Source organism: Anser cygnoides, chromosome 2, assembly GCF_040182565.1.
Source record: "Anser cygnoides isolate HZ-2024a breed goose chromosome 2, Taihu_goose_T2T_genome, whole genome shotgun sequence".
NCBI lineage: Eukaryota > Metazoa > Chordata > Aves > Anseriformes > Anatidae > Anser > Anser cygnoides.
In genome coordinates, this window is record NC_089874.1 from 90,241,358 (window position 1) to 90,265,842 (window position 24,485).

Sequence of the window (24,485 nt, forward strand, 5' to 3'; positions counted from 1 at the left end):
ACTTCCTCTGTTTCTCTGAATACAATGTAATCCTCCTCATTTATGTCTTCATTTAGGGGAAAAAAATCAAAAACCTCAGTCACTTCAAATTCATATTTTAAACCACCACAAACTGATTTGCTATTAAGATTGATTTCTCTTCTAGAAATAGCCTGTGAAGTAAAACAAAAAAAGGAAAAAAAAAAAACAAACTCAAAATTTTCTTTTAATGTTTGTGCTTATCTTTTCAGTTAGAGCAATAAATTTGAATAGAACAATTGAGCATTAATTAGAGTTTAAAATACACAGTTGGACCGTAGCTTAATATTTCTTCTGGCAACTTTATGAATGAATTTGATAGGTGTCTGTCATACCTCCTTGAGCCACTAGTGCCTTTAGGAAAGGCCCTGGCATGAGGGTTTTACGTATAATATTTTCTTCCTCCGTATCACATTCAGGATTACAGGCTGGTTGACTAGTCGGTCTGTTGTTCTGTCCCTAAAAATCTGAGAAACGTCATAAGCCAGCTGAAGATCTGAAAAATTTAGTTTGCATCTTTGTCCAATTTTCTGCTAAAAGGATGGGCTGTAATCTAACATGTTAGGGCCAGAAAGTGGATTGCAATCACACAAACATTCTACCAGAAGCAAGGAAAACCATACCCTTTCTGCTGCCACTAAACTACATACCTCTCTGGAGCTTAGGTTTTCCTTTACACTTAGAATTTTCTCCTTCAGAGAAATTCGATGGGAATTTCTAGTGCTTAGAACAGCACCAAATCCTAAGCAACATCCTTACAATTATTCTCAATTTAGAAAAGAGCACACCGGATTTATCTGCAGTATTCGCCTTCCTTGGACAAGCCCCCTCTGTCTGCAAACACACAAAATGGCTGGGAAACATGTTTTGGGCAGTAAGTCAAGTGATAGTTTCATGTCATCATTTCCTGCTCCTCCCTGCAAATTTCCACTCAGTCTAGCTCCTTCCAGGGCTTACAAAGGGCAGCCAGAAAGCCCTACTTCCATGATCTTGAGAAACCAACGAGAAGGTGGAATAGCAAAATGGTATCACGGTGTAGGTTAGACGTGTTACTATGGACTGTAGCATAACACAGCTCTACGCCAAGCCACTCCTCACAAGTATAAGATTTTTATCACCCAAAACGATGAATGGGCTCTGCCACAAACCTTGGTTTGAGAAACCCACCATGGCATTCTGCTTCCTATCCTTGCCTGGAAGTGGCAGCAACACGCAGCTCAGCAGGGCTCGGGGACAGTCTGCTGAACCCTGATGTCCTGGTTAAGGTGGGCACACAGCAAACAGAACAACATACCCGTACCTTTGGTTGACCTACACTGTTCGTTCTTCAAAGAGATGAAAAACTGAAGTGTCATGCAGTCAAATGAACTGGATTTGCATTCCCCTCTCTCTGTTTTTATTACTTTCATGGCTTGACTGTGAATTAACTCAAACAAAAAAAAAGCTTTAGAAAGCAGTGAACAGTTTTTACTAGATTATATCTATTTGTGATGTTTCTCCTTGTTTTCTTATTTGGCTAAAAAATGACCAGAATGCAATTAAACCTGATTTACACAGCATACATTTACTTAGTTAACTTTTCTAGTATATAAATATTTACCTTTCTAATTTAAGATATAAGAAAGGTAGAGTTACAAGTGAAATCTGAAGAGTGATACAAACCCAGTTTCTAAATTAAGCAAGGGTCATTTTTCACTGCTTACTGAATGCCAGTTCTTTAGAAACCTTGCAGCTTAAAATTATCTGTCTATTTAACTTCCCCTAAATACCTTAACCGACAAAGTCTAATAATTACTCAACACATACTTTCTCTTTAATGAGAGTTAAAGCTTACGATGACATCAGCCTGTCCTATTTGTCTGTGACTTGCAAGCCAGATGAAGTTTACTTACTAAATGTTGCAACCCTGCCAAAATTCAGGGCTGCATAGAACAGTATGTTCGGGCCCTGATGTCTTGCCAGATTTCAATGAAGTGCTTGACAGAGACCACATGTGGAGGTCAAGTGATACTATCATGATCTCACCAGATGGTAAATTGTGGTATTATTCCCAAGGCAGGTAGCATAATCTGTTCAGAAACAGTTGGCAGGTGATCCATGAACTCACAGCCAGAAGCAACTGGATTATTGCAAAAGATCAGGAATGTTATTGATGTTGGTGGAAAGACTTTTCCAAGAATTTTTCTTGCACATAATCTAAGGGCTCAACTCTGAAGCTGTATGTTTTCTTGAAAAAAAAAAAGGGGGATGTATTTTATTAACTGCTATCCTAAATCAGAAGCCTTCCCATAAACAAATCTTGTACACTTACATGATTATTATATGATGCATGTTAAGTGGTAAAAACAAAGACACAGCAAGCTCAGTTTGCTTGGGTTCCTGTTACTACACAGGTTAGAGGGCAGGACTGGACTACTTTGCAGAGAACAGCAGTTGACCACAGAGAACTCCTCAGCCAACCACTAAGGAGTCTCACAAAATCCTGTAGGTCTTCTTTTCCTATCCTTCTCCATTATCGACCAATCCAAACCACAGCGTGAAACAAACTGCACTTCACACAATCCAGCCTTCAGTTAAAGCAGGTAAGAACTTAAAATCAGTTCTGGACTCATCTGGCCTTCCCTGAAAAAAAGCTGCAAAAATATTTCTAAAAATGTGACAAAACCGCACTGTGGACTCCTCTTATGCAGTAACTTCTTCATAATCAACTTTTTTTTTCCCAATCTAGAAAAGCAATATTCTCCTTCTAATAAAGACAGGACTTTAAAGCAGGTTTTAAAATTTCGAGTTCCAATGGTACATTACCTATAAATTGACTGCGTGTTTTATCTGAGTAAAGACAGATTCTCCAATGGCCAGTGTAGTCAGTATTACTTCTCCTTGTGCTTCTGAGAGGCTGCACCTTTTGGCTAACATCAAAACCTCCCCTGAAATTCTACTCTAACATCCTCATTCATACTGACCAAACTTCAGAAAAAAAAATCAACTGTACTTAATCACTTTGTGACTGAGAAAGTCATGATTCCTTTTAATTAATTCATCACACTGAAAAATCTTACTCTATTTAAAATTATGGAACAAAGGAGACAGAAAATAAGTATATTAATTACCAGTTAGAAAAAATAGGGACACAGAAGAAACTGGAAAGTAAGCTGCTTACATAAAAATCTAAAGATATTAAAATGTTTTTTGAAATTTTATTTCTAAAATAGGACACATGCTGCTACTAAATTAATGTGCAGCAAAACAAAGTAGAACATTAGGAGCTCTAAAGAGGTTGGGTAGCAATTTGCACAAGCTATGAAATTTCTTTAGAGATATGGAGAAAAATTATGCATTATAATTAAAATGTAATGTATCCTTAAATGATAGTCTTTGAAGATATTTAGAAAGTAGTCACCACAGTGCATAAATCAGTTACCTTTAGCCTTTCATAACTGTTTTGAAAGAAATAAAGTTTGTTTGATTTAGTATGCATACACCAGAAGTAATTTTTCAGAGATGTTTTTCTTTTTAGAAGAGGTACCATTTACTCCCTTTAGCTAGCAGCTTTTTTTGAGGCTTTGATATGTTTTCTAAAATTGATTCTATGTATGACAGCAAGATAAGCCTTCAAGCCATGACTGCACTTTTCTCTCCCTTATTTTAATTTGGGCCTGCATCATTAGCCAAACTAGAGTGTACTTGTCTAGCTAAATTAAGCATCCAGACTGCACAGCAAACATTATCTGATGTTCTGTCGGCTGGTTTCATGTTTGCCATCTGAGCATTGTTTTGTCAGACATGAAAAGAACAAGTCTGGATACCTCTCACTCAACTAACTCAATGTCATATTTAAAACTCTTTAGGGAAAAATGAACAAATCACCTTCAAATTAGAAATTAATTGTTCTGTGTTCTAATTTCATAGTCATTTACTTCAATATAGAGCATTTTAAGGACCAGAGACCTCCTTTACTACTCACAATTGTTTCTAGTAATTGGTTCTGGTACATCTCGATAATGGACGCTGTAATAGGATAGCACCAGCCAGGTTCAGCTCCAGTGAAAATATTAAATAGATAAAATTTTCCAGATTTATGAGTGGTTACAAAGACCATTATTTCCATAAAACTTAATTTAGTATATCATCACAGAATTTCACATCTGTGAACAGCAACAGTTTATGTACATGGCTTTTTCAACACAAGGCAATTAACTGAAAATCATTAAGAAAAGCTCCATGCTTACACACTCATCTTAAAGAAAGAAATATTGCCTAATCCTTTTGGGAAGACTAGATAGATCCAGGAAAGCAGCATGCTGTAAGAGATCTATCTGACTTACTATCTTCTGAAAGGTAAAAATGTCATAATTTGCTAAGCAAAACAATAGACCCATCACTACACAAGAAAGAAGTGTACCAACAGCCAATTCCTCAAAGGTCTTGTAATCTAGAAATCAAGCACAGAAAGACAAAAGAAAGTACAGCAAGCAAGCATCAGTAAAATAAACAGTTCATCTGCTTTTCTCTTAAAGAAAAATCTGTCCTAAGTTGATAATGATGATGATTGGTCTTAGAAGCAACAACTGTGAGGATAGGGCAGTGAGCATGGAAGACAGTGGCACACCTAAATAACAGCACAAAGCTACAAGTGCAGTTTTTTTGGGATGGAGAATTGAAAGTGCAAAACATTGTGACTATCCACTTGTCCATTTTTGTCTTGTGTTCCTGTTTAAATCAATGAGATTACTTGACACTGACATGGATCTGATGTTGATTTCACATGTAATAGGATCAAATCTTTCCTGATGCTGCCATTTTTTTATTTTTTTTTTAGTGTCAGTGAAGGGCATGTGTCCAATGGAGTGCACTGGACATCACCTACACAGCTCCCAGCTACCTGCAATTTGAGCTGCCCACCTGCATCTCCCCGTTTTGAGATGCAGCCCAGGGTGCCTGAAAATATAACCCTCCTGAAGGGCATTTTGATGCTGCAGTTACAATACTAAGTTGAAACACATATACCAGGGAAGTTGCTTTAGGGGTCATCCTGGAAAGTGATTATTGCTCACATCATTTACTGGCAAAACTTATGACCTCATTCTGCAAATGCAAACCTTTGCACTTAGGACCACAAAACAGAGAGCAAAGTTGGGAACAGGAATCAAAGACAGCTGCTTCTGTATTAACAAGAGGCATGTTGCCTGGTTATCAAATTAGTAGTGATGAGAAGATCTAGTGAATTCAGTGAGAATGTGTATCACTTCACACTTATTTACACAGAGTATCACCTGCTTGTTGAGCAGAGGAAAAAGAGCCCGTCACATCCATAAACTCTCAACATCTACAGAAATGTATAAATGAAGTTAATAAGCTTCTAAATAAAATTTCATACAGGATGACTGGAATAAAAGTGCCAAAACAAGTGGGACAGTAAAAGCCTATTGGAAAGTTTCATAACTACCATACAGTATTTGCAGCCTATGACATCCAAAATAAGTGGTTTCTACATGAATTTGCTGTGAAATACAGAGGAATAGATACAATTTCCATTCCTAATGGGTTAGTCTATTAATTACCTATTTACTTATATTGACACACAGGGAGAGACTCAGCTACTCTTTGACTGTATCAAAATACTGACCAATGCCAATTGCGTCGCAAGTCCCCAGCTTCTTGATCTGGCATTGTACAGCAGTACAACGTACACTACAGCAACTAATATCCAAACTCTAATACAAAAATGAGGAAGAGAGCATGATTTAACCACTTTTCTTAGCAGCTGTACCCCACCATAATCTTTAATATTAGACCCCACTGTAAACTCAAGAACTCTGGAAAGTAACATTAGGTTTATTTTTAAACCATGACAGGACATCTCACACATCCTTGACTACCTGCTGACTTCTTAACATAAGAAGAGTGTTTCTTCTTTATGCTTACATAACTTGGGCACCTGAAGACTTTTTTTCTCAGAAAAAAGCATCTTTAACAAAGATTCAGTATCCCTGTCCTCATGACAAAATATTGCTAAGAAATATCACACATTGCCTGAGGGTTCGATCAAGTCTGCCGCTAACACCAGTGAAGATTATGAACTAATAGTCATGATGTCCTCTGTTAATAAACAAAGACTGAGGATCTTTAAAAATAACATGCACCATTCACATTTCAGGCCTTTTTAATACACAAAAAGAAAATCATACTGGAACAAACAAACAAAAAAAGGGGGTACAAAGTCAGTCACTAAATTCCTTTTATTCAACAATTAAAAAAAAAAAAAAGTCAAGTGTTTTCCCTCCTCTTTTAGAAGAAATCTTGCTTTCATATCCTCAGGGAGCTTACAGAAAATTGAGAAGTGATCTACAAGATGCAGTATTTTGTAGAACTAAAGGACAGATTTTGAAAAACAGCTTTTTTCTGCAGCAGAAACTGATTCATTGCATCCTTCCTCAGAATGTGAAAAGAAGTATCTGTTATTCTCAAGGGAGAGTTCTGGATGCTCCACATAAAAAAAAAACAAACACAAAAATCCACAAAAAAGCAGAAAAAAACACACCACACAACCCCCCCAACCCACCACAACCAAAAAAAAACCCAACCACATTCACAGAACACTTAAGGGGAAAGGAAATGTGTCATAAGAGAAAGGTTGAGAAGACCTCACCCAGAAGACCTCTGAGTCAAAAGAAACCTCCCTTCCTCTCCGAAAAATGATAAAAAAAACAAGCACTCATATCTTGTTGACTTCTAGCAGACATTTCTGGCTTAGGTGTAACCTATGGAAGGGAGATAACTGATCTGAGTCCACCCACCCTTTTGTTGAATTATGGGCTCCCTATTAACAAAGAATACAACTGTCACGATCTCCACCATGAACTGCTTGTTACCTTTCACTTTACATCGAAATACAGAAAAAGATGCAATTTAAAAGGGAAGAAAATACCCGCAGCAGAATCCTATTCTGCTGCATTACGAAAAAGCAAGCTCTCCTCGTGCCCCAGATATGTATGAATATAATCACTTGTGCAAAAGTAGGATTGACCACCTTGGTAAATCGACAGAAATCTGAAATTCTGCCCCTTGGGACACAGAGGTCTGGTTAAGAGTGGGGTTTTCACAGCAATGAACTGGAGCAGATGCACAAAGGAAGAGGTAGAAGACAGTGAACTGGTCAGAACTGATAGAGATGATCGCAGCAGATGCTAACTGAGCAGGTTTTAGACACCTGCCCACTATAAACCTCAGTTCTGCAGGTATCCACAGTAGCTTTTCTCATTCAGTTGTGATTCCGTTCCTCAATTTCACTACAATTGCAATACCTGCTGGTATCATGACTCTCCTTTAAAATGATGCTTCTGACAGTCCGACAAAACCTGTCAGAAAAAAAGGCACATATACAGGAAGGCACATCCACACAAACACAGGCTCTTTGCTAAGCACTCAGCTGTTTTTCAGAAGTGAAGCCAACTGCAGGAGTATTATTTTAAATGTCAAACTGATCCAGAGTACCCAGCGACAAAGCAGATTCAAGAAACTTTAACCCATGCAGCAAACAGAGAGCTCTACCGATGGCCTCTTTAATGACACAGCTGCACATGCTATGAACCTACTTTACTCTTCACTGCCCTACAGCATTGGTATCCATTGCGTTAGGGTCTAATTTGCAGCCCTATGGAAATATGTCACTTTGAAAACCTATGTGAACAGCAGTAACAGTGTGATTTCATACCAATCGAGATTATCCCTGTAGTCAGCGCACCACAAACCTGTGCCCTTAGATAATGAAGACGTAAGATGGAAGTGTGGTAGTCACAGTGGAAATGAGCATGAAAGATATCTGCTAAAAATCAGGGTATGCTGGGTGGATGTGAACGGCAGAAACACTTCCTTTGCGCAGATTTTTATATTAACAATCTCAATTTAAACTTCTTTTGTAACAGAAGGCGGCATAGTGAAGAATAATATGATAATAAAATCACCGTGTCCAGATACTGAGTTGCTGAGCAACCAGACGTAGCTTCTGACATCTTAAAAGTTCAGCAAACGTCAAGCTACAAACTCAGCTTCCTAATTACGGACAGCAAAGCTAACCGTTTCTAAAAATCTTGGCCACTGTTTAAAATGTATTTTACTTCTAAGGAAGATAATGAGTCATATTTCCAAGTGGCTCCCAAGTTCACCCCTGTGGCATACTCACATGTACATGGGACTTTTGAGAAATGCAAATTCAGGGACTGATTCTGGAAATCCAGGTGAGTGTACGGTTTAACAATTCTTTGAACAGATTTCCTATGTTAATTATGATTTCAACAGGATCTTATTCATGTATTTCCTTCACTGCCTTCCCTTTATTTTTAATACTTGAACATTATTCTGCGGTTCTCACTGGCAGTATCAACAGCAGGTATGTCTTCACTACACAGTGCCCATGTGCAGTGTGATTTGGAGTATTCCAGGGTTGCCTGCAAATGGACATAAACTCAATGGCTTTCAACATGATATTTCATTTCATTAGCATATCTCATCCTTCGGACACACTCTTGATGTGCTCCATAAACCAGATGGGACGCACCTTTCACTAACTGATATATTCTATTTATATTGGTTTATATATAAAAGGTCAACGAGTAGTACTGTAGCACAACTTCTCCCGTGAGAAAGGCGTCATTACCATAGCCATGACAATGCTACTCAGAGCTTAGGATGCCTAACCCAGGGGCCTGCCAGCTCAGTGGCACTTCTCTCATAGAGTGGTGGTATAAAAAGGACTCTTGGAAGCACAAGATGCACTGGAGTAGAGGAACATGAGCCACGGGAGGCTGCTGTCTCCCACAAGAGTACAGAAACATTTGAAAAGTAAAAAAAAAGAAAACAACAAGAAGAACAAAACACCCTTGTGTGGTTTTCAGTAGAATTTTTTAACTAAGATTTTAAAAATAACTTTTCCTCTGCATTTGCATATTTTTAGTTTTCTTCATTTAATAAAAGATGTACAACAAATGTTGAAAGTATCTTCTCCAAATACACAAGAAATTTAGCAAATTTTTAACATGAGTACTTTTTTTTCTCCAGGGAGGATACAAAAATCTCACGTATCTTTGTTGATGTTAAAACTATCACCTTAAAGCTGATCTTCTCATTTAGACATAAAATTGGTCAAAAATAAACTGGAGGTAGGGAGAACAAAACCTTCCAGAAATGCTCTGAGTAAGTCTGTGATTCTCTTTGGCTGCAATATTCCTTTTTATTCACATGAGTAAGCCTCTTCAACAAGCTATTCTTGGTGAGAAAATATCACCCTTGATAAAACACTGGGGGCAAGTGGTTTTTTCTAAGGGAAGGAATGGCCTTGAGCAAGAATGATGAGTCAACAACTGTCCTCAGCAATCCAAGCTGAGATCTACATGGAGAAGAAAGGTACATAAGAAGCAAAGCAAACCCCACAGCATGTCACATACGTTTTGTTTGTTCACAGCAACATATCATATAAACATGGAAAAAAAGAATGAAAAATTTTTTTTTGGTGCCTTCTGAAAACTCGAGGCCAGTTCTTCACTTGCACTAGGAGCAAGGATACAAGTTTTAATCAAAACCCACTGTCTTGCCATATTGTAACTAAAATTAAAAACTACAAAACATATACTAGAATATTTATGTCTGCTATATAGCCCCATTCTTCATTCAGTACAGGAATTTGACTGGCTAATAACAAATCCCAGATGCCTCCCGTTACATCTACATATTATATGAAAGTGCTTCTGTTCTGAAAATCACAGCAGCTGAAACAGCACATGGCTCCTTTATCACAGTCTACAAATTGCATTTCTGGCTTCTGGAGTTGACATTAGAGCTATTAAAAAGATGGAGGCACTGAAGAGCCCTCTTCTAATTCTGATGTTGTCTCCAAAAAGCCTCATGATTTTACTCTGAATAAACCACTCCGTTTCATAGAAAAGGCTCTTACAGAAAGCCCCTGAGGCCTAATTTATCATCTCCCCTCACTCTAATTTCTGTACTTTTCCATACACACTGAAAATAAAAAGTAATTATTCCCATAAACTTATTTGCCAGTGCACATTAGTCTTGACCTCCAAAAGACTTAAATACTCAATTCTGCAATTCTTCCAAGAAACAACCCAAACCACACTTTTTCTTTTAAAGAGAGGCCAGTGAATAAGCCCCTGAGATGTGCTTAATTCTGTCAGACTTTATGTGTGGCTTCTCTCCATGTGCTCTATAATGGAATACTCATACAGATTTTCTCTTATGTGTTTTGTCTACGTAGCACATGCTTTTTGGGTTGGGAATCCAGTTTTTAATATGCCTACAATAAGGTGGCCCCAAATTTTGCTAGCACATCCTCTAAAATTCTGTAACCGTTTGCACAAGAATGCAAAAGAGTTTCATATTTTTTTTGCTCACTCCATCACTCCACACTCTTTTCTACTCTATACGTCTGAACACTGTTAATGGTAAAACAGTGATACCTGAACAGTGTTACGACAAAATGTTACTATCATACCTTGGTCTTTTAAAAAATATTTGTTCAACGGGCTTCTCATTATTCTAAATTGCATCACCTGGGAGATGTTTACAAAAAGGGGGGAAAAGTCTCCAGGGAAGAAATCCGTAAACTCCTTTCTTTGACTCTGCATTCCTTTGTAAACTACTTCACGTATGCACAGCACACTCTGAAACATCGTTCAATTGCACTCCGAACTGAAATAAATACTTGCTAGAAGAGATTTAATACAGTTACAGAGGAAATACTACCTCTCAATAGACATGGAAATAGGAAGACTAGAAACAGACTAGGAAAACTAATGATGCTGCAGTAAAAAGTAATTAAAGTTACTGCAGGGGCCTTACCCTCAAGGAGGTAAATTACTCTAAGAAACAAAAGTTGCACTCTAGTAAAATTACACTGTAATGATCCACCTATCCAGAAAAAAATGAGCAGAGAAAATATAAATTTAGAAGTTTAAACATCCTTTCATACACACAGAAATTTCTTATTACAATTACTAGGTAGGGAGATTACATGTATACTCCCAAAGCATTATCTGTGCTGTAAAGAAAGCAGAATGCCCTAGAGCTTAACAATGGGTTAAAAATAATGGGCTTGTTAGGTTGGAAAGTCAAACTACGTGTATCCGTAACAGATCCATTATTTGCTTTCCTATGCAGCTTTATGGAAGGAGATAGTTTAAAAAGAAAAATCCTTCTGAAAGTTCAGAATACCACTGTTTTAATTTTCTATTAGTGTGCTAGCTTCACTGGAAATAAACATGTTCCCCTTTTGCAGGATCTTCCTGTTAGTAACAGTTGCACATAAATAAAGTTTTCTAAACAAACATCTTATCTTTTTATGGAAGGAAGTCCATTAATAAGGAATTGACGTCCTTCCCTGAAAAAAAAAATCAGTGCTAATTCTTTCCCATAAACTAAAGAAATAAACTTACACCCTGAGATTTTTTACTCTATTTTCACAGCAAACTGGATAGTTAGCACGTAGATAAAATAGAACTGTTTGGATTTTCATGTAAACAATATTCCTGTTGCTACCTTGTCACAGAATACACAATAACTGATCTCTTCCCTCAGTTTTTGATTGCTTCATTTCAACTGTACTCCACTCATTCCTGTTTGAACTACTGTGCAGCCTGTAAGACACTTTCAATCTGTGAGCTTCAGAAGCACATAATAACTGTTTAATATTTTGACATGGGCAACTATTTTCAGAAAGATTTCCTTTACCCAACAAATGCAGGCAAACTAACTCTAGCAACTGTGCCCATAATATACCATACTCTTCAACAGCTTTGTCAGCTCCACAAAACACTTCTATTGACTAAAATTAGTTTTGCTATGGAATATCCTCTGACGCAACCTTCACCTCTTTCCCTTCGTCAGAACAGCTTTTCCTTTAGATTACAAGAATTTGAAGCTGCCACTATACTGTATGCTACTTTTGACAAATAAATACTTTTTTTTCCCAATGGATTCAGAAAGCCAGCACTTCCATCTATTTGCAACAATGTTGATGCTAAACTGTTTAATAAGAATTTAGCTTCTCATTGTTTTTGTCTAAAACAATTTAAAATGTCAATGCCACAATGCATGGAGATAAGCCTAAGAGAATGGCAGAGTAACACTGTTTGTGATGACTGTATTTGCATAAACTCAATATTTTTATTGAACACATTGAACGTTTAACTCCAGGGGATACAAGAAACCTCATCACAGTATCTACAGTGGGAATTTCAAAAGGATTTTTTTTTAAATGGTGCACCATATGCTGAAAAGTAATATAATCATTTCTCTTGAGCTGTATCTATAGATGAGTGTTCTACCAATGGCACCTATCCGTATTTTGAAAGATGAAGCACCGTCATGTCCCACCAATCATGCTTTTGCATATCCTAAGAATGGGAAAGTGAAATCCGATAATCTGTTACCAAGTCCATGCATCAACTTTGCTTACACAATGCCTCATTGGAAAAGGCACTGAAGGTATGTCTAACGTAGGTAAATAGAAGAGTGACAGGGAGTGAGACTGAGCACTAGACTCCTCCTCATCAACTACAATGACCTCAAACATTCCTTCTTGACTCCATTTTGGACTAATAGAGTTCACTTTCCAAAAATAAATCTGCTACAGATATGACAAGCCCTAAGGAAATAGAACCAGTCCACATTACACGACCTTGAAGGTCATCTGGTTCCTTGCATTTTATTTGGCATCTGTATCTAGTTTTATGCAGTGACTATTAAAGTTTACATTTAGAATATAACGCTTTTGTTGATGGTGGAACCAGAAGTCTTAATGTGATTGTGCATGTTTAGTAACACTTTTCCACTTAACTCCATTCTTTTCAGATGGTTAGGTCCTCAAAAAGGTTTTTCTTCTCAATTTGTGTTTAATTCAGCTGACAGTGTCATGGAACATTGAACCTTTTTAAAGGGAAAGCAGAACACCACTTTAACAAATCTCATGGCACAACTGGGAAAGCAGGGCAGATCTTCTAGTATCCAGCACAGGAAATAAGCCAATAAAGCTACCTAGTCCCCCTGTGTAACTACCAGCTTTTCTATCCTTACTTCTTCTTCCTCCTCCTTCTTTTATTATAATAATGCTTTACAAAACTTTTCTCATTCAGAAGAACTCTTGATAGTGGGAAAAGCCTGGGGAGGTCTCAAGAGAGCTCAATAAAATATGTACAAACTCCAAGACTTTTGTTAATTTTATTTGGTAAGATTAATAGTCTCAGTTCTGTGAAGACCTGCTGCAGTTAGTGGCTAACCAACAGATCTGTGAATGACTGCAACTCTGATGAATGAACTGAGGGCAGTCAGCACATTCAGCAAAGAAGCTGATTTCTGTGGTTTCAGTTACCTGTACTGCTGTCTTTTCCTGTCCGCTCATCTCCATGTTCTGCAACAGAGGTGTCACAACCGGTGGAGGAGGTGCTCTGCGCTTTTTCCCTTCTGGGTTTGCTGTCATTCCTGAGATGTTACCAAGGGACAGTGATGGACCCAGGCTACTGGAACGAGAATTCACCGAAGGAGAGTTTGGTGCTGTGGAAAAACCCTGTAAATGGATTAACATCTTGGATTAACATCACTTTTTAAAAACAATGGGAAAGAAAGAAGAAAAACAAGACACATCTGGTTACCGTTTAAACAATGGTATGAATAGTCATGTACGTTCCTCTGCCAAACTTGCTGAATTGCAAACTGTAACTTTTGGACACTTCTAAAGGTCAACTGGAACAAAGCTTACAGGCAGAATTAATAAGTCAGAAGGCACTATGAGCACCTACTGCAGCTTAACAATACTGTTGACAGGAACACCACTGCTGTTTGATATTTAAAATATAAGCTTAAATTACACGTAGTACACATTTCTGAAAGCAAGATTTACTCTCAAGTGAGAACACAGTATTAGTCAGATGCTGCCTGTATACCAGGCTTGTCTATTTTGTTATCGATGTGCTTGATTTACCTGAGGCTTCTCTGAAGATTTACGGAGGAAAAATTCTGCTACCATAAAATTATTTCAAATTCACATGAACAATCAAGCATAAGTATTTACAGTCTGCAAAAACCAACCAATGAATCTGGTCAAAAGAAATCCCACTGACAGGCACTGCTCTGGATTTAAACAGGCCCAAGTGAAAGGAAAAGCAGAAACTATCTCACTAATTCCTTAATATTAAAAATTATTTAGGCTCAAAACTTAACGAAATCAAAGGAAAAATTTCACTGATTTCTGAACAAGACCTTTTTATATTAATAATTAACAAGACATTTTTATATTAATATACAATCAGAAATACAGTCATACAGTAGTAAATCCGCCAATAGAAATGGACTAGGAAACATGATTACCTGAAAACGTGCATTTTTATTTTAGTTTGGACACTTGAAATTCAACTTATTTGCATTTTTGAATCTGCTAATGATAATCTTGCAAATACATTTCCCTCAAAACCTGTTAGTTCCCTTTCACTATTTATATTAAGAGAAGCGTCCATGCTAACATTACTTTTTAATTAAGTTATGAGACAGTTGTTTCTCCTCAGAAATGGCTTCTGTGAAATCATTACTGATACCAATCCACTCTGAGCTGGAGCAAGATACCTACTCTGGAAGTGAAGGTTGATGACCATGGTTGATAATGCTGTTCTTATCACAACAGAACATGCTACTGCATGTGCAAAACTCACCCATCCAGGATGTAAAGCTCTCAGGTGAAATTTTGTCCAAGACCACAGAATACATACTAGCAGGAAACTAAAGACCACCACAAATCTCATCACTTTCCAAATAAAAGAGGCTGTTCTTTGAACCTAGGTTCTCCAATCTGGGAAGTGGTGGAAATGCTCTCCCTCAATTTATGACTGCTTCATTATTGTGTGGATATGCATGAGATAGTAGGATAATTCCTTTCTACAAGTGTCAAGAGCAATTTTAGGTAAAAAATAAAAACCTGGAGCATCAAGCTTAAGAAGACAATTTAATTTGAGCACTGTTGAGGAAGCACTCATGAAGCATAAAGAGCTAAAATATATAGCATCACAAAAATATACACATATACAATACAGGTTCCTGACTGCCTAGTAAGGTTCAATGCTTTGTAAATTCCTCTGAAAGCAACTGACAAAGGTAATCCAGATAACAAATTGCTTTGTGTCCTGGCCTGCATGTGATAACTACCACTGGCTTAAAACTATTTGCTGGACTTTTTGGTTATCTTTTACTTTGCACATTGCACAGACTTCACAGTATTTAGCACACACAATGCATAGTACCAGCCTCCTCTGATCAACTGTAGTTTTACTAGAAGATTAAAGCAGCATTTGCCACATCTTTTTCATGACTAATTTATTTGAACTGACTAGCATCAATAGTTTTTTCACCTTTCTAGCAAATGAGCAAAAAAGCTCTAATTGGAAGGTGGGGTTTAAAAGACTTGGTCTAATCTTATAAAGAAATATGTTTTTTTCTTGCTCCTACATCTCAGGCAGTGGGAAAAATAATGATCTAATGTAAAACCTAGTAAGTTTTAAGTTGATCTCAGTGCATATTGTACCTGGTTCTATAAAATAAACTTTGTTCACTCCTGAAGAAATGATTGAGTTCACATGGTGAAATATACAGTAGTCTGTCTCCTTTTCCCACACACTTACAAAAGGACTGAACGAAATCATTTTAAAGTTTATTCTACAGGCTATGCTTTTGTGATGGTTTTAATTCTTTGATTTTCCTTACTGCATTAAAAGGTTGAGAAATTTTGTTCACAGATTTACAGATATATAAAAACAATAAATAACCCTAAGTCTTCCCTCCCAGCATTACAAATACAATATACTGATAAGAACATAGGATGCATCTAGTTTTAAATTAACATCCCATTCAATTCTAACTTGGGGTCTTGTGGCTCCTTTTTCAGGCACTTTCAGATCACTGTGAAGGAATACGATCATGAATAACTAAACATTTTAACCTATTTTTCTAAAGCTTAAATTTCCTAAGAGAAGATACAAGGAAAAATATGTAATACTAATATGAAACTGTAAATAATCTATAATAAAAAGACTTTATCGAGAGAAAAAAAAATGAAAAACTTGGAAATTCCTCTATGTTTTCATCACCCAGTCCAACCTTTATATCAAGCCCTTTATTTACTGAGTGAGCATTTCAAGAATGTTCATGTTGAGACTTTTCCCCTAAAATAAAAACATACTACATCTTCCAAGGGAATGGATTGAGAAAAACTTCAAAGTAGTTGTGAAAGCCCCATCATTCAGCAATGAGAGCTCTGTCTAACTGGAGGCAGATCTTCAAGGTCTCCCACAAGTGGAGCCCTTTTCATTATCTTTAAGGAAAAAAAAGAAAAAACACCTTTGGACATGAACCATTGATACAAGTGTTTTTGGCACTCATTTGGATTCATTTTTTTTTTGTAAACCTGACCTGGAGAGACAACACCTTACGCAGCTCTAAAATATTTTAGGTTGAGTTAGATATATTGCAGCTTCATCCCAAATCACTGGATTTTGGAGATTTAGCTTTCCGACAGGTTAGTAAGACAACAATTAAGAGCATACAACATTAACTAAGCAAACTTGCAGGGACCTGATATGCACAAGTCATTTGCCCAAACTCTCTCATTTATTCTTGTTTTAATTTGTTATTAGTGGACATATTTCAGTGGGATTACTCAAATTATAGCAGCATAGGTGAGAGGAAAACCAAGCTCAAGCATTGCAGCCAATATAGCTGTCTTAGCTGTCTGAAGAAGTCAGCCCCTTATCTCCTGTTTCATTTGATAACAACAGGCTACGGTTAATGTTCAGTTCAGAATCAAATTTGGTTCCTACAATCTGTGTGTTTTGTAACTACATTGCAAAAAAAAAAAAAAAAAAAAGAAGAACAAAGAAAAAAATATCAGGGCAACGAATTATATAAAGAGCTTTTCAAAATGTCTCTCAACTCGTAAAATCATAGTCTTTGCTAGACCACTGGTATTACAGCACTTTGCCTGCCGTTCTAACAACAATTAAGTAATGCACACTAGCAAGACAAAAAAAACAGTTTCCTCTTCTTTTTTTTCAAATTAAGCTGAAGCAAACAAACAGATGGACGAGCATAGGTCACCAGTAAACCTAGCCTCTAGTTGAGCAAGTGTCTTCAACAGGTCCTACACTATAACCCCAGACCAAAGTCCATTTCAGTTCCATGAAGCAGATGTTGGAAGGAAGCAAGGAACAGCTGCAGAACCCACTATCTCTTTTGATGTATACATTGTTCAGTGTTACACTTGCCATGGGGTTTTTTCCTGCTCCTTGAACTTCTGAAATATAAGGGACCTTCTTTTTTCTTATTGCATATGACTCTTTTGGGATAAGCAGTTTAGTTTCAGTGTTTTCCTTCCAGTTCTTCTAGCGGAAAATTAGCTTTCAAAGACCTTTTGGATGGTCAGTAAAGTACTGCTTAAAACACAGAAGCATAGAGGCTCAGAGTAACCTGGTGACTTAGGCATACCAATTCCATTTGCAAAAGAATTTGACTTTCCACAAGACTACCAAAGCCCATAGCCCACTGAACTCAAGACAGGTTATGAGTCTAAAGCAGAGGTCAGTCTGTGTTCATAGACCATCACACTACAATGCAATTATAAAATGTCTTTTGCAAACTACTCGCTTTTTAAGGATGAACAGGAGCTCTGACATCTTACAGGTACTTCTGAAAAAAATTTAAAGATCATATTAATGAAAGAATGTAACATTAATCTATTTAAAATCCATTAAAATGTAACAGTACTGTTGTGAGAATCCCGTTTTAAAAAACAGGTACCTATAAAAAGGGAAGTCAGCTTATGTTTGTTTTCAAAAGATATCCCTGATATAAAACTCCCTTACCCAAAGCCCTGTTATTAGCATTTCCTTGATTTTCTGATGACACTAAGTGGCATTTAAAGGTCAGCAAGGAAGAGACTGCAGCTTGCCTGTGAGAGCGATCTGACTTCCCGTTCCCTGTCCACACCGGTCAATAAAAATTTTTCAAAAATGTCAAGTTTTTTTCTTGTGAGGTTGCTATAGCCAGGGCTTTCTTCCGCAGCTCTCTGCCAAAACTCACGTTTGAGCTCTCAGTCTTGTTATGCAACTTCCTTCTGAGAAGTTTTCATATCAAAGGTAATCAACTGGGTTGTTTTTTAGCATGTGATGTATGGGACGCATCAGCAAAAAGTTTTTTTTTTCCCCAAGAACAGAGACAAAAATAAGAATACAATATCATAACAGAAATTATTTTGTTTATAGTTATACCGTGGGTAAATATGAAAAACAAGATCTAGAGCAGGCAGACAAATCCATCTACACAGTGACAAGAATATTTATGCCTGTTGGACGTTTAAACTCCATTAATGCAGACTCTTATTGATTTGCTGAATGATACCCCAACTGGTTACAATTGGCCACTTAAAATGCCAGACATGTTATGTCAGATCTACTGCACAAATTAAAAGTCAGTCTGCTTTCTTTGAGATGATACTGAAATTCCTTATACTAGCATTAAGTTTGACAACACCACAATTGAATCTAAGCTCCTGCTTCAAAACTGAAGCAAAATACTGTCATTAATAAGATTGCTTAGAGACTTAAAAAAAAAAAAAAAGAAAAAAAGAAACCGTGGCCACTCAAATTTTCCTTTTTAACTGGCCACATTGAATATAGTTTGTTTTTTGTATTCTCTGAAGCATTTTATCACTATGGTACCTGCATACAGCCTGCAGCCAGAAAAGAAAAAAATCTTTTCTTGCTCTGATTTTTTTTAAATGAATTTTTGTGCAATTTACTTTAGATTGGTTTTTCATCTCATTTCTTGTTCATATTGGTAGGAAATAATCTGGTCACCTCTCTCAGTATTAAAAGAGAAAGGCAACTATTTAATTTTTACAGCAGTAAATCGTATGGGCATTATCATCTTGATTTTATATATCTGATGAGGCTTTCAAGGTCTTAATGTAAAAGCTTTGAGTTATTTTTGAAGTCTGTACAACTCCAACCCTGTCTTACACTTGTGTAAGTCTATTTTAGAATCCAGCCAGCAATTCCAGATCCTTAAGGCCACGTGATGGACATCAGAACTTACACAGCCAGAAAACCCTAAAAACTTTCTCCCTCCTGTGCCCTTTCAGTTCTCCCTCACCGTGGATGACCACATTTCTTCCATTTTAGTACCAAGTTTGTTACCCAGAAATCCTAGCAATGCCAGGTGCAAGGAGATCACCTGCTTTACAAGGTCATCTACTCTATTTCCCAGCACTGAAGTAGCATAACCCATCTGTCCCTGCAGAGGTTACTAAAACCTTCCTATGACACAGGTCCACACTATCCGCATTTACTCTGTTTTACTGTTTAACTATCCTTACCATAACATTTTTTTTTCCTTGTACTTTAACTACAATTTCCCTTCCGAGAAGTTTATCTGATTCCTTCTTGTCCTCACCTTAGTAAGGTCATTCAATGTAAAATATCCCGATGCCTCTAGAGCTACAAGTGCAACTTCGGTTTATGTTTACTTTGCACCTACCGTGATGTCCAACCTCTTTGAAAGGGTAGAGAAGAACCTAGGTGACTGTTCTTTCAGCGTTTATACTATGAAAGTTCCCACCTGGGAACAAGAAAAGAGGAAGCTTTCAGGAGAAAAGTTTTCAGAAACAGACTGAAGAAACTTAGAGTAGGCTGCTTGTGAATTTCTAATATTAAATAAGTGTGGATATTATCTCAAGCCCCATGCACTACACTGAGAACAAAGAGGGTGCCCAAGCAGAGAGCTTCCAAGAACCTTCTTCACTTTTTATTATGCTTTTCGTGTGTGAAGCAATCTTCAGAACTCCTCTGTCGTTTGGAAATCTGACAAGTATTGAATGAATATAGCAAAAATCACAAATAAGTTTATTATTTTTTTATGAACAGTGAAATATTTGACTTTGATGCTTAGGAATATTATTTTTTAAATCAGATCATTAGTGGATTAGAAAACATGGACCGGGAATACATGCATTCCAGCTAAACATAAACTTGTCTAAATTCTTGGAAATGCAAAAATTGGATGCAGTAAAATCACACCTTTCTGCTAATATCAGCATCACCTACTACTACTAACTTCTTCAGTATTCAAGCAGTTTCAGATCACAAATCTAATCTCAGTTCTCCAAAGATGAATAAACTATTGTGGCACATATAAGGCAGTGGAATATACATCTATGAATTCAACAATGTATATATAATATTCAAGTACTTTGTTGAGATTGTCAATTTATATTTTTTCAAGATTTAATAATGGATGTGATTCCTCAGTATTTTGAGAATAGAAGCTTTCCCTGAAGTATGGCTCAATATAAGAATTTGCAATAAAACTTGCTGACTCTTCCATTTTAGCACTGTACTTCAAAACCTCCGGTGATTTAAAGTTCAGTATATTTACTCCAAATAATCTCTCCTGTTCCATTTTTCACTCTTCCGATTTTCCCAAGCCACATGACTCTTTGTGCTTAACAAAATTTTTGTCTACTCAAAACCACTCCTGTGTCAAAAGTAGCAAGACTTCATCTGAGAAGGTCTCCCTGCTAGAATGAAGAAAACAGTCATATATCAAGGGAAATGGATGCAATGATTTCCTTCCATCACAGCCATACATGCAGATGAGGGAAGACGAGCTAACCTCATTTATGTTCGTGTGCTTGTATTACCTCTTCTGTTTAAGTGACAGTGTGCTACAAATACATATATATATAAAAGATATATTTAAAAAAGGTACATCCCAGCAGAATAAACAAAAGTAAACTTTTTCGACAGGGGAAGGTAGACACTACATTTTCTAACTGGTGGGACAGAGGGAAAGAAGGCAGAGCAACCTCTCAGCAATCTCAGAAGATGGGAGCAGGAACCATGCCTCCTGGTGCTAATGGGAAGACTTAAGTGTATGAATCAGCGTTTGGGAGGCACACAAGAATTATTTGTGCTCTCTGATACCAATCCAGACACTTAAGTCACTGCAGTAACCAGCAAGCACGCACCCTAGGGCCTTGTGAATCAGAGCTGAGGAACTTGGTAAAAAGAAGGGAAAATATCTTCTTTAATTCAGAGCTCTTAGCATTGACAAGCCAACCTCAGTTCAGTGCAGTGAAAATGCACTTGCTACAGGTCTTTCTCATGCTCAGTTTATTTAGTTTCTGCCACTGAGTGTCCTGTGTAGGATAAAAAACCATTTTGTTGAAATCTGAAGCTCATTAGTCACAAATGAAAGAAACTTAGGTTGCTGAACATTCTCTTCTAAACAAATGTGATTGGTAAAACAAGTAGGTGTATGTTCAGAAAAGTAAGCTTCATCTCATAACCACACAAGCTGAGATATTTTCCCCTTAATATTCCAGATATAAAGTACCTTCTGCCTTCCACCACATTCTCAACTTCCAGAAATACAACTAAAAATCTGTGAAACATAAAATTATTGAAAGATATTTCAACACGGCTATAAATCTAATGACATCCATGAAACAGCCACAAGCTTTAGCATGCGTGTGTTACGTGCATATCTAATCCCATAAAATGCCACGTTAAGATTAAGGTGACATACAGATCACAGAGAAATCGGACACATTTACGCACAAGCTCCCAGAACACGTCAAATTCCTTCACGCCCTTCTTGTGCTATGTACCTGATACCATCCGGCTAAATGTTTTTTATTTATTTTTTTTTTCCTGGATGACAGATGTATTTTAAATAGCTCTACAATGTAAATATTCTTGGTGTTGTTTTGGATATGTAAATCCCAGTGAGACAAAACCATCATTAACATAGCACAAAAAAACACTTCTGCATTGTGTATTTTCTGTGCTATGTGGTAGTTTAATACAAAGTTTACTATCCATTACTCTGGCGGGAGGTAGGACTGCAGGGTGCAGAACTGAATTTGCAAGTCAAGCTTGCACTTGTCACACAGGTGACAGTGTGATGCTGGCAGGTGCTTAGAATAAGGTTTCCTTGTACTTCATACAAGTGTGAAACACTTGATCTTGTCTTTCAAAAATGCATCGACAACTTTGTGCCTTATTTGTTAGAATGCTGTTTTTTTCTTTTTTAAAAAATATACTGTTTGGGGAAAATACCAGAATCAATTTATATATAAAATGCACCCTCTCAGGGCTGATTTACATCTTTCTGGTTAGACTGCTAAAAACTCATCTTCCACAAGTCCAACACTTTTTGTCACAACACATTGTCAAAATGCATCAGTCGATAAAAAAAGACCACATTTTGAAATATATGTTTTTCATAACTGTCAGAAATATAAATATGTAAAGGAAATATGGGGAAAAAGATTAAATTCAAAATATTATCACAAGGGAATGGCTAACAAAATAGTCAACAAATTCAGCTACTCACATTATTTATCATTTTTTTGGATAGCTGCATGCATATAAACTAAATAACTGTATCATTATGATAGATACATGACAAGAAGAAAAAAATTTTTCATGTAATATGCCAGGCAATTAAAAAAAAAAAAAGGAAATGAACTATGAAGAAAAGGGAAGGTTTATCCAAGATAAAACGTCTCATCAAATGGGGATGGAAGATGGACTTGCACTGAGAGATGTGGAAGAAGCTTGGTGAATTATAAAATGAATTGGGAAAAATACATGGAAAACACCCCAAGTGTGTTGTTTGTCCTCTTTTGGATATCTGTCCAAGTTGTTCAAAAGGAGGAGAGGAAGAAGTATGAAAGAAAATAGGAAGAAGTAGGAAGAAATAGGATAGCAACAAAAAGATGGTCATTGTGGATAAAAATGAAGTGGGTATGTTCACCAGATTTGACAGGAGAGGAAACCCTTGCAGAAATTCAAACACAATAATCTGGAAAAGGAGAGAAGCAAAGCAAAGAGCAGAAGACTTCAGAAAATGTGATGATAGAGTACTGGCTCATATCCTGGAGAAGGAACAATGAGCTCAGGAGATTATGCACAACAGAAAACATATTCTGCAAGCAAACGCAATGATTGTTCATATGTTAGTCCAGAAAGATGGCAATGTTACTGCTCAGTTGTTGACATGAGAATGGTGGTGGTAGGGAAATCACATGAACAGAACTCAAACTGGTAAAGATTCAGCACTGAAAACAAGAGGGAAGGGGATGAAAATATGGATTTGTGAGTATGTAATAACTATTCCTGTGCTAGGAATTTAATGTATACAGACACGCAATGAGGTAGATTGGAAGAAAATAACCGAAGAAACATCTTAAAACCAACCAAAAGCTGTCTAGAAGTCAATGACAGACACTAATGGAATAGTACGTTTTAAATGAAGTGAAGGAGAAGTGAGAAGTACAGAGGAAAATTCGCATGGATTCTAACATTCAGTTCAATCTCCATATAGAAAGCAGACGAAAATATCACAGCAGAATGGAAACAAAAAGGAAAGAACATTCAAAAAGAGTCTGTTTACACTTGGCCATGGGAAGGCCATTAATAAATCTAGTGAGAACAATCTTGGAAGAATGAAGATGGAAAAAGCCAAATTTTTGTAAGTCTGAAAAGGCTGCTTTCTCCTTTCAGTTACACTTTTGCAATATTTAAAAATAGATGAGCTCAACCAAATAGCGAAGCACAACCAAGCCAAAAATCAAAATTTGTCTTTATTAATGGTCTGGCAACAGACTCCAGGAAAAGGGGAGTTCAAAAGGTCAAAGACCAACAACAGCAAAAAAGACATTTTCGTAATTTCCACTGGTGTTAAGCATTCATCAATCATAAATAACCACAAAAAGGATCAGAGGTCCTGAGCAAAATTAATTCATCATTGCAGTAAGAGGTTATTTTTTCTAGGCTCAGTGATTCTTTTAAATCAATCAGCCAATGTGATCAGTCCATGGAAGATACAAGTTGCCATATTTGTGATTTATGTCTTTATAAAATTCGAAATATTTTGAAAAACTACCAAGAACTTCCACTGCAATAAATTCTTTTAACATATAGGGGCTAGAGTTGAACATCTTCGGTATATTTTCACTGTAGATATGCCAATGTATACTGGAGGAGGAGATGGAAATTTCACTTAAAACATACAATTTAAAAAGTATCTGCTCTAATGCCTGTATAGCCAATTCTTATGGGACTAAAAATATGAATAATTCCTGGCATGAGTTTTTTGTGTGCTTATTTGTTTAGTTTCAAAGAAATAATTTCCATTTTTTACCAAAAGTATTTTTACTCCAGGTAAATTAAAATGTGTTCCCTCCCCCATTTTAATGGAAGTGGTGCCCCCTTCAGCAAATTTTACAGAGACAAAGAACATTAACAACTGATTCTCATCATCTTTCAGGACTGCTGAGCTTCTAACACATATGAGTTTTGGCCTCTGAAAATCATTACTTGGTAAAAAATAGTATAGCTGTTGAATGGAGAAAA

At 36.8% G+C, this 24,485-nt stretch overlaps 1 protein-coding gene across 7 annotated transcripts in view; it reads right to left on the reverse strand.

Moving 5' to 3' along the window:
- COBL (cordon-bleu WH2 repeat protein) overlaps positions 1–24,485 on the reverse strand; it is a 154,485-nt gene that overhangs the window by 59,327 nt on the left and 70,673 nt on the right. For all 7 annotated transcript variants that reach the window (XM_048079156.2, XM_048079155.2, XM_066992607.1 and 4 more), the window contains one exon: positions 13,400–13,594. In XM_048079156.2, coding sequence (XP_047935113.2) covers positions 13,400–13,594 — 195 coding nt within the window. The remainder of the gene's footprint in view (positions 1–13,399; positions 13,595–24,485) is intronic.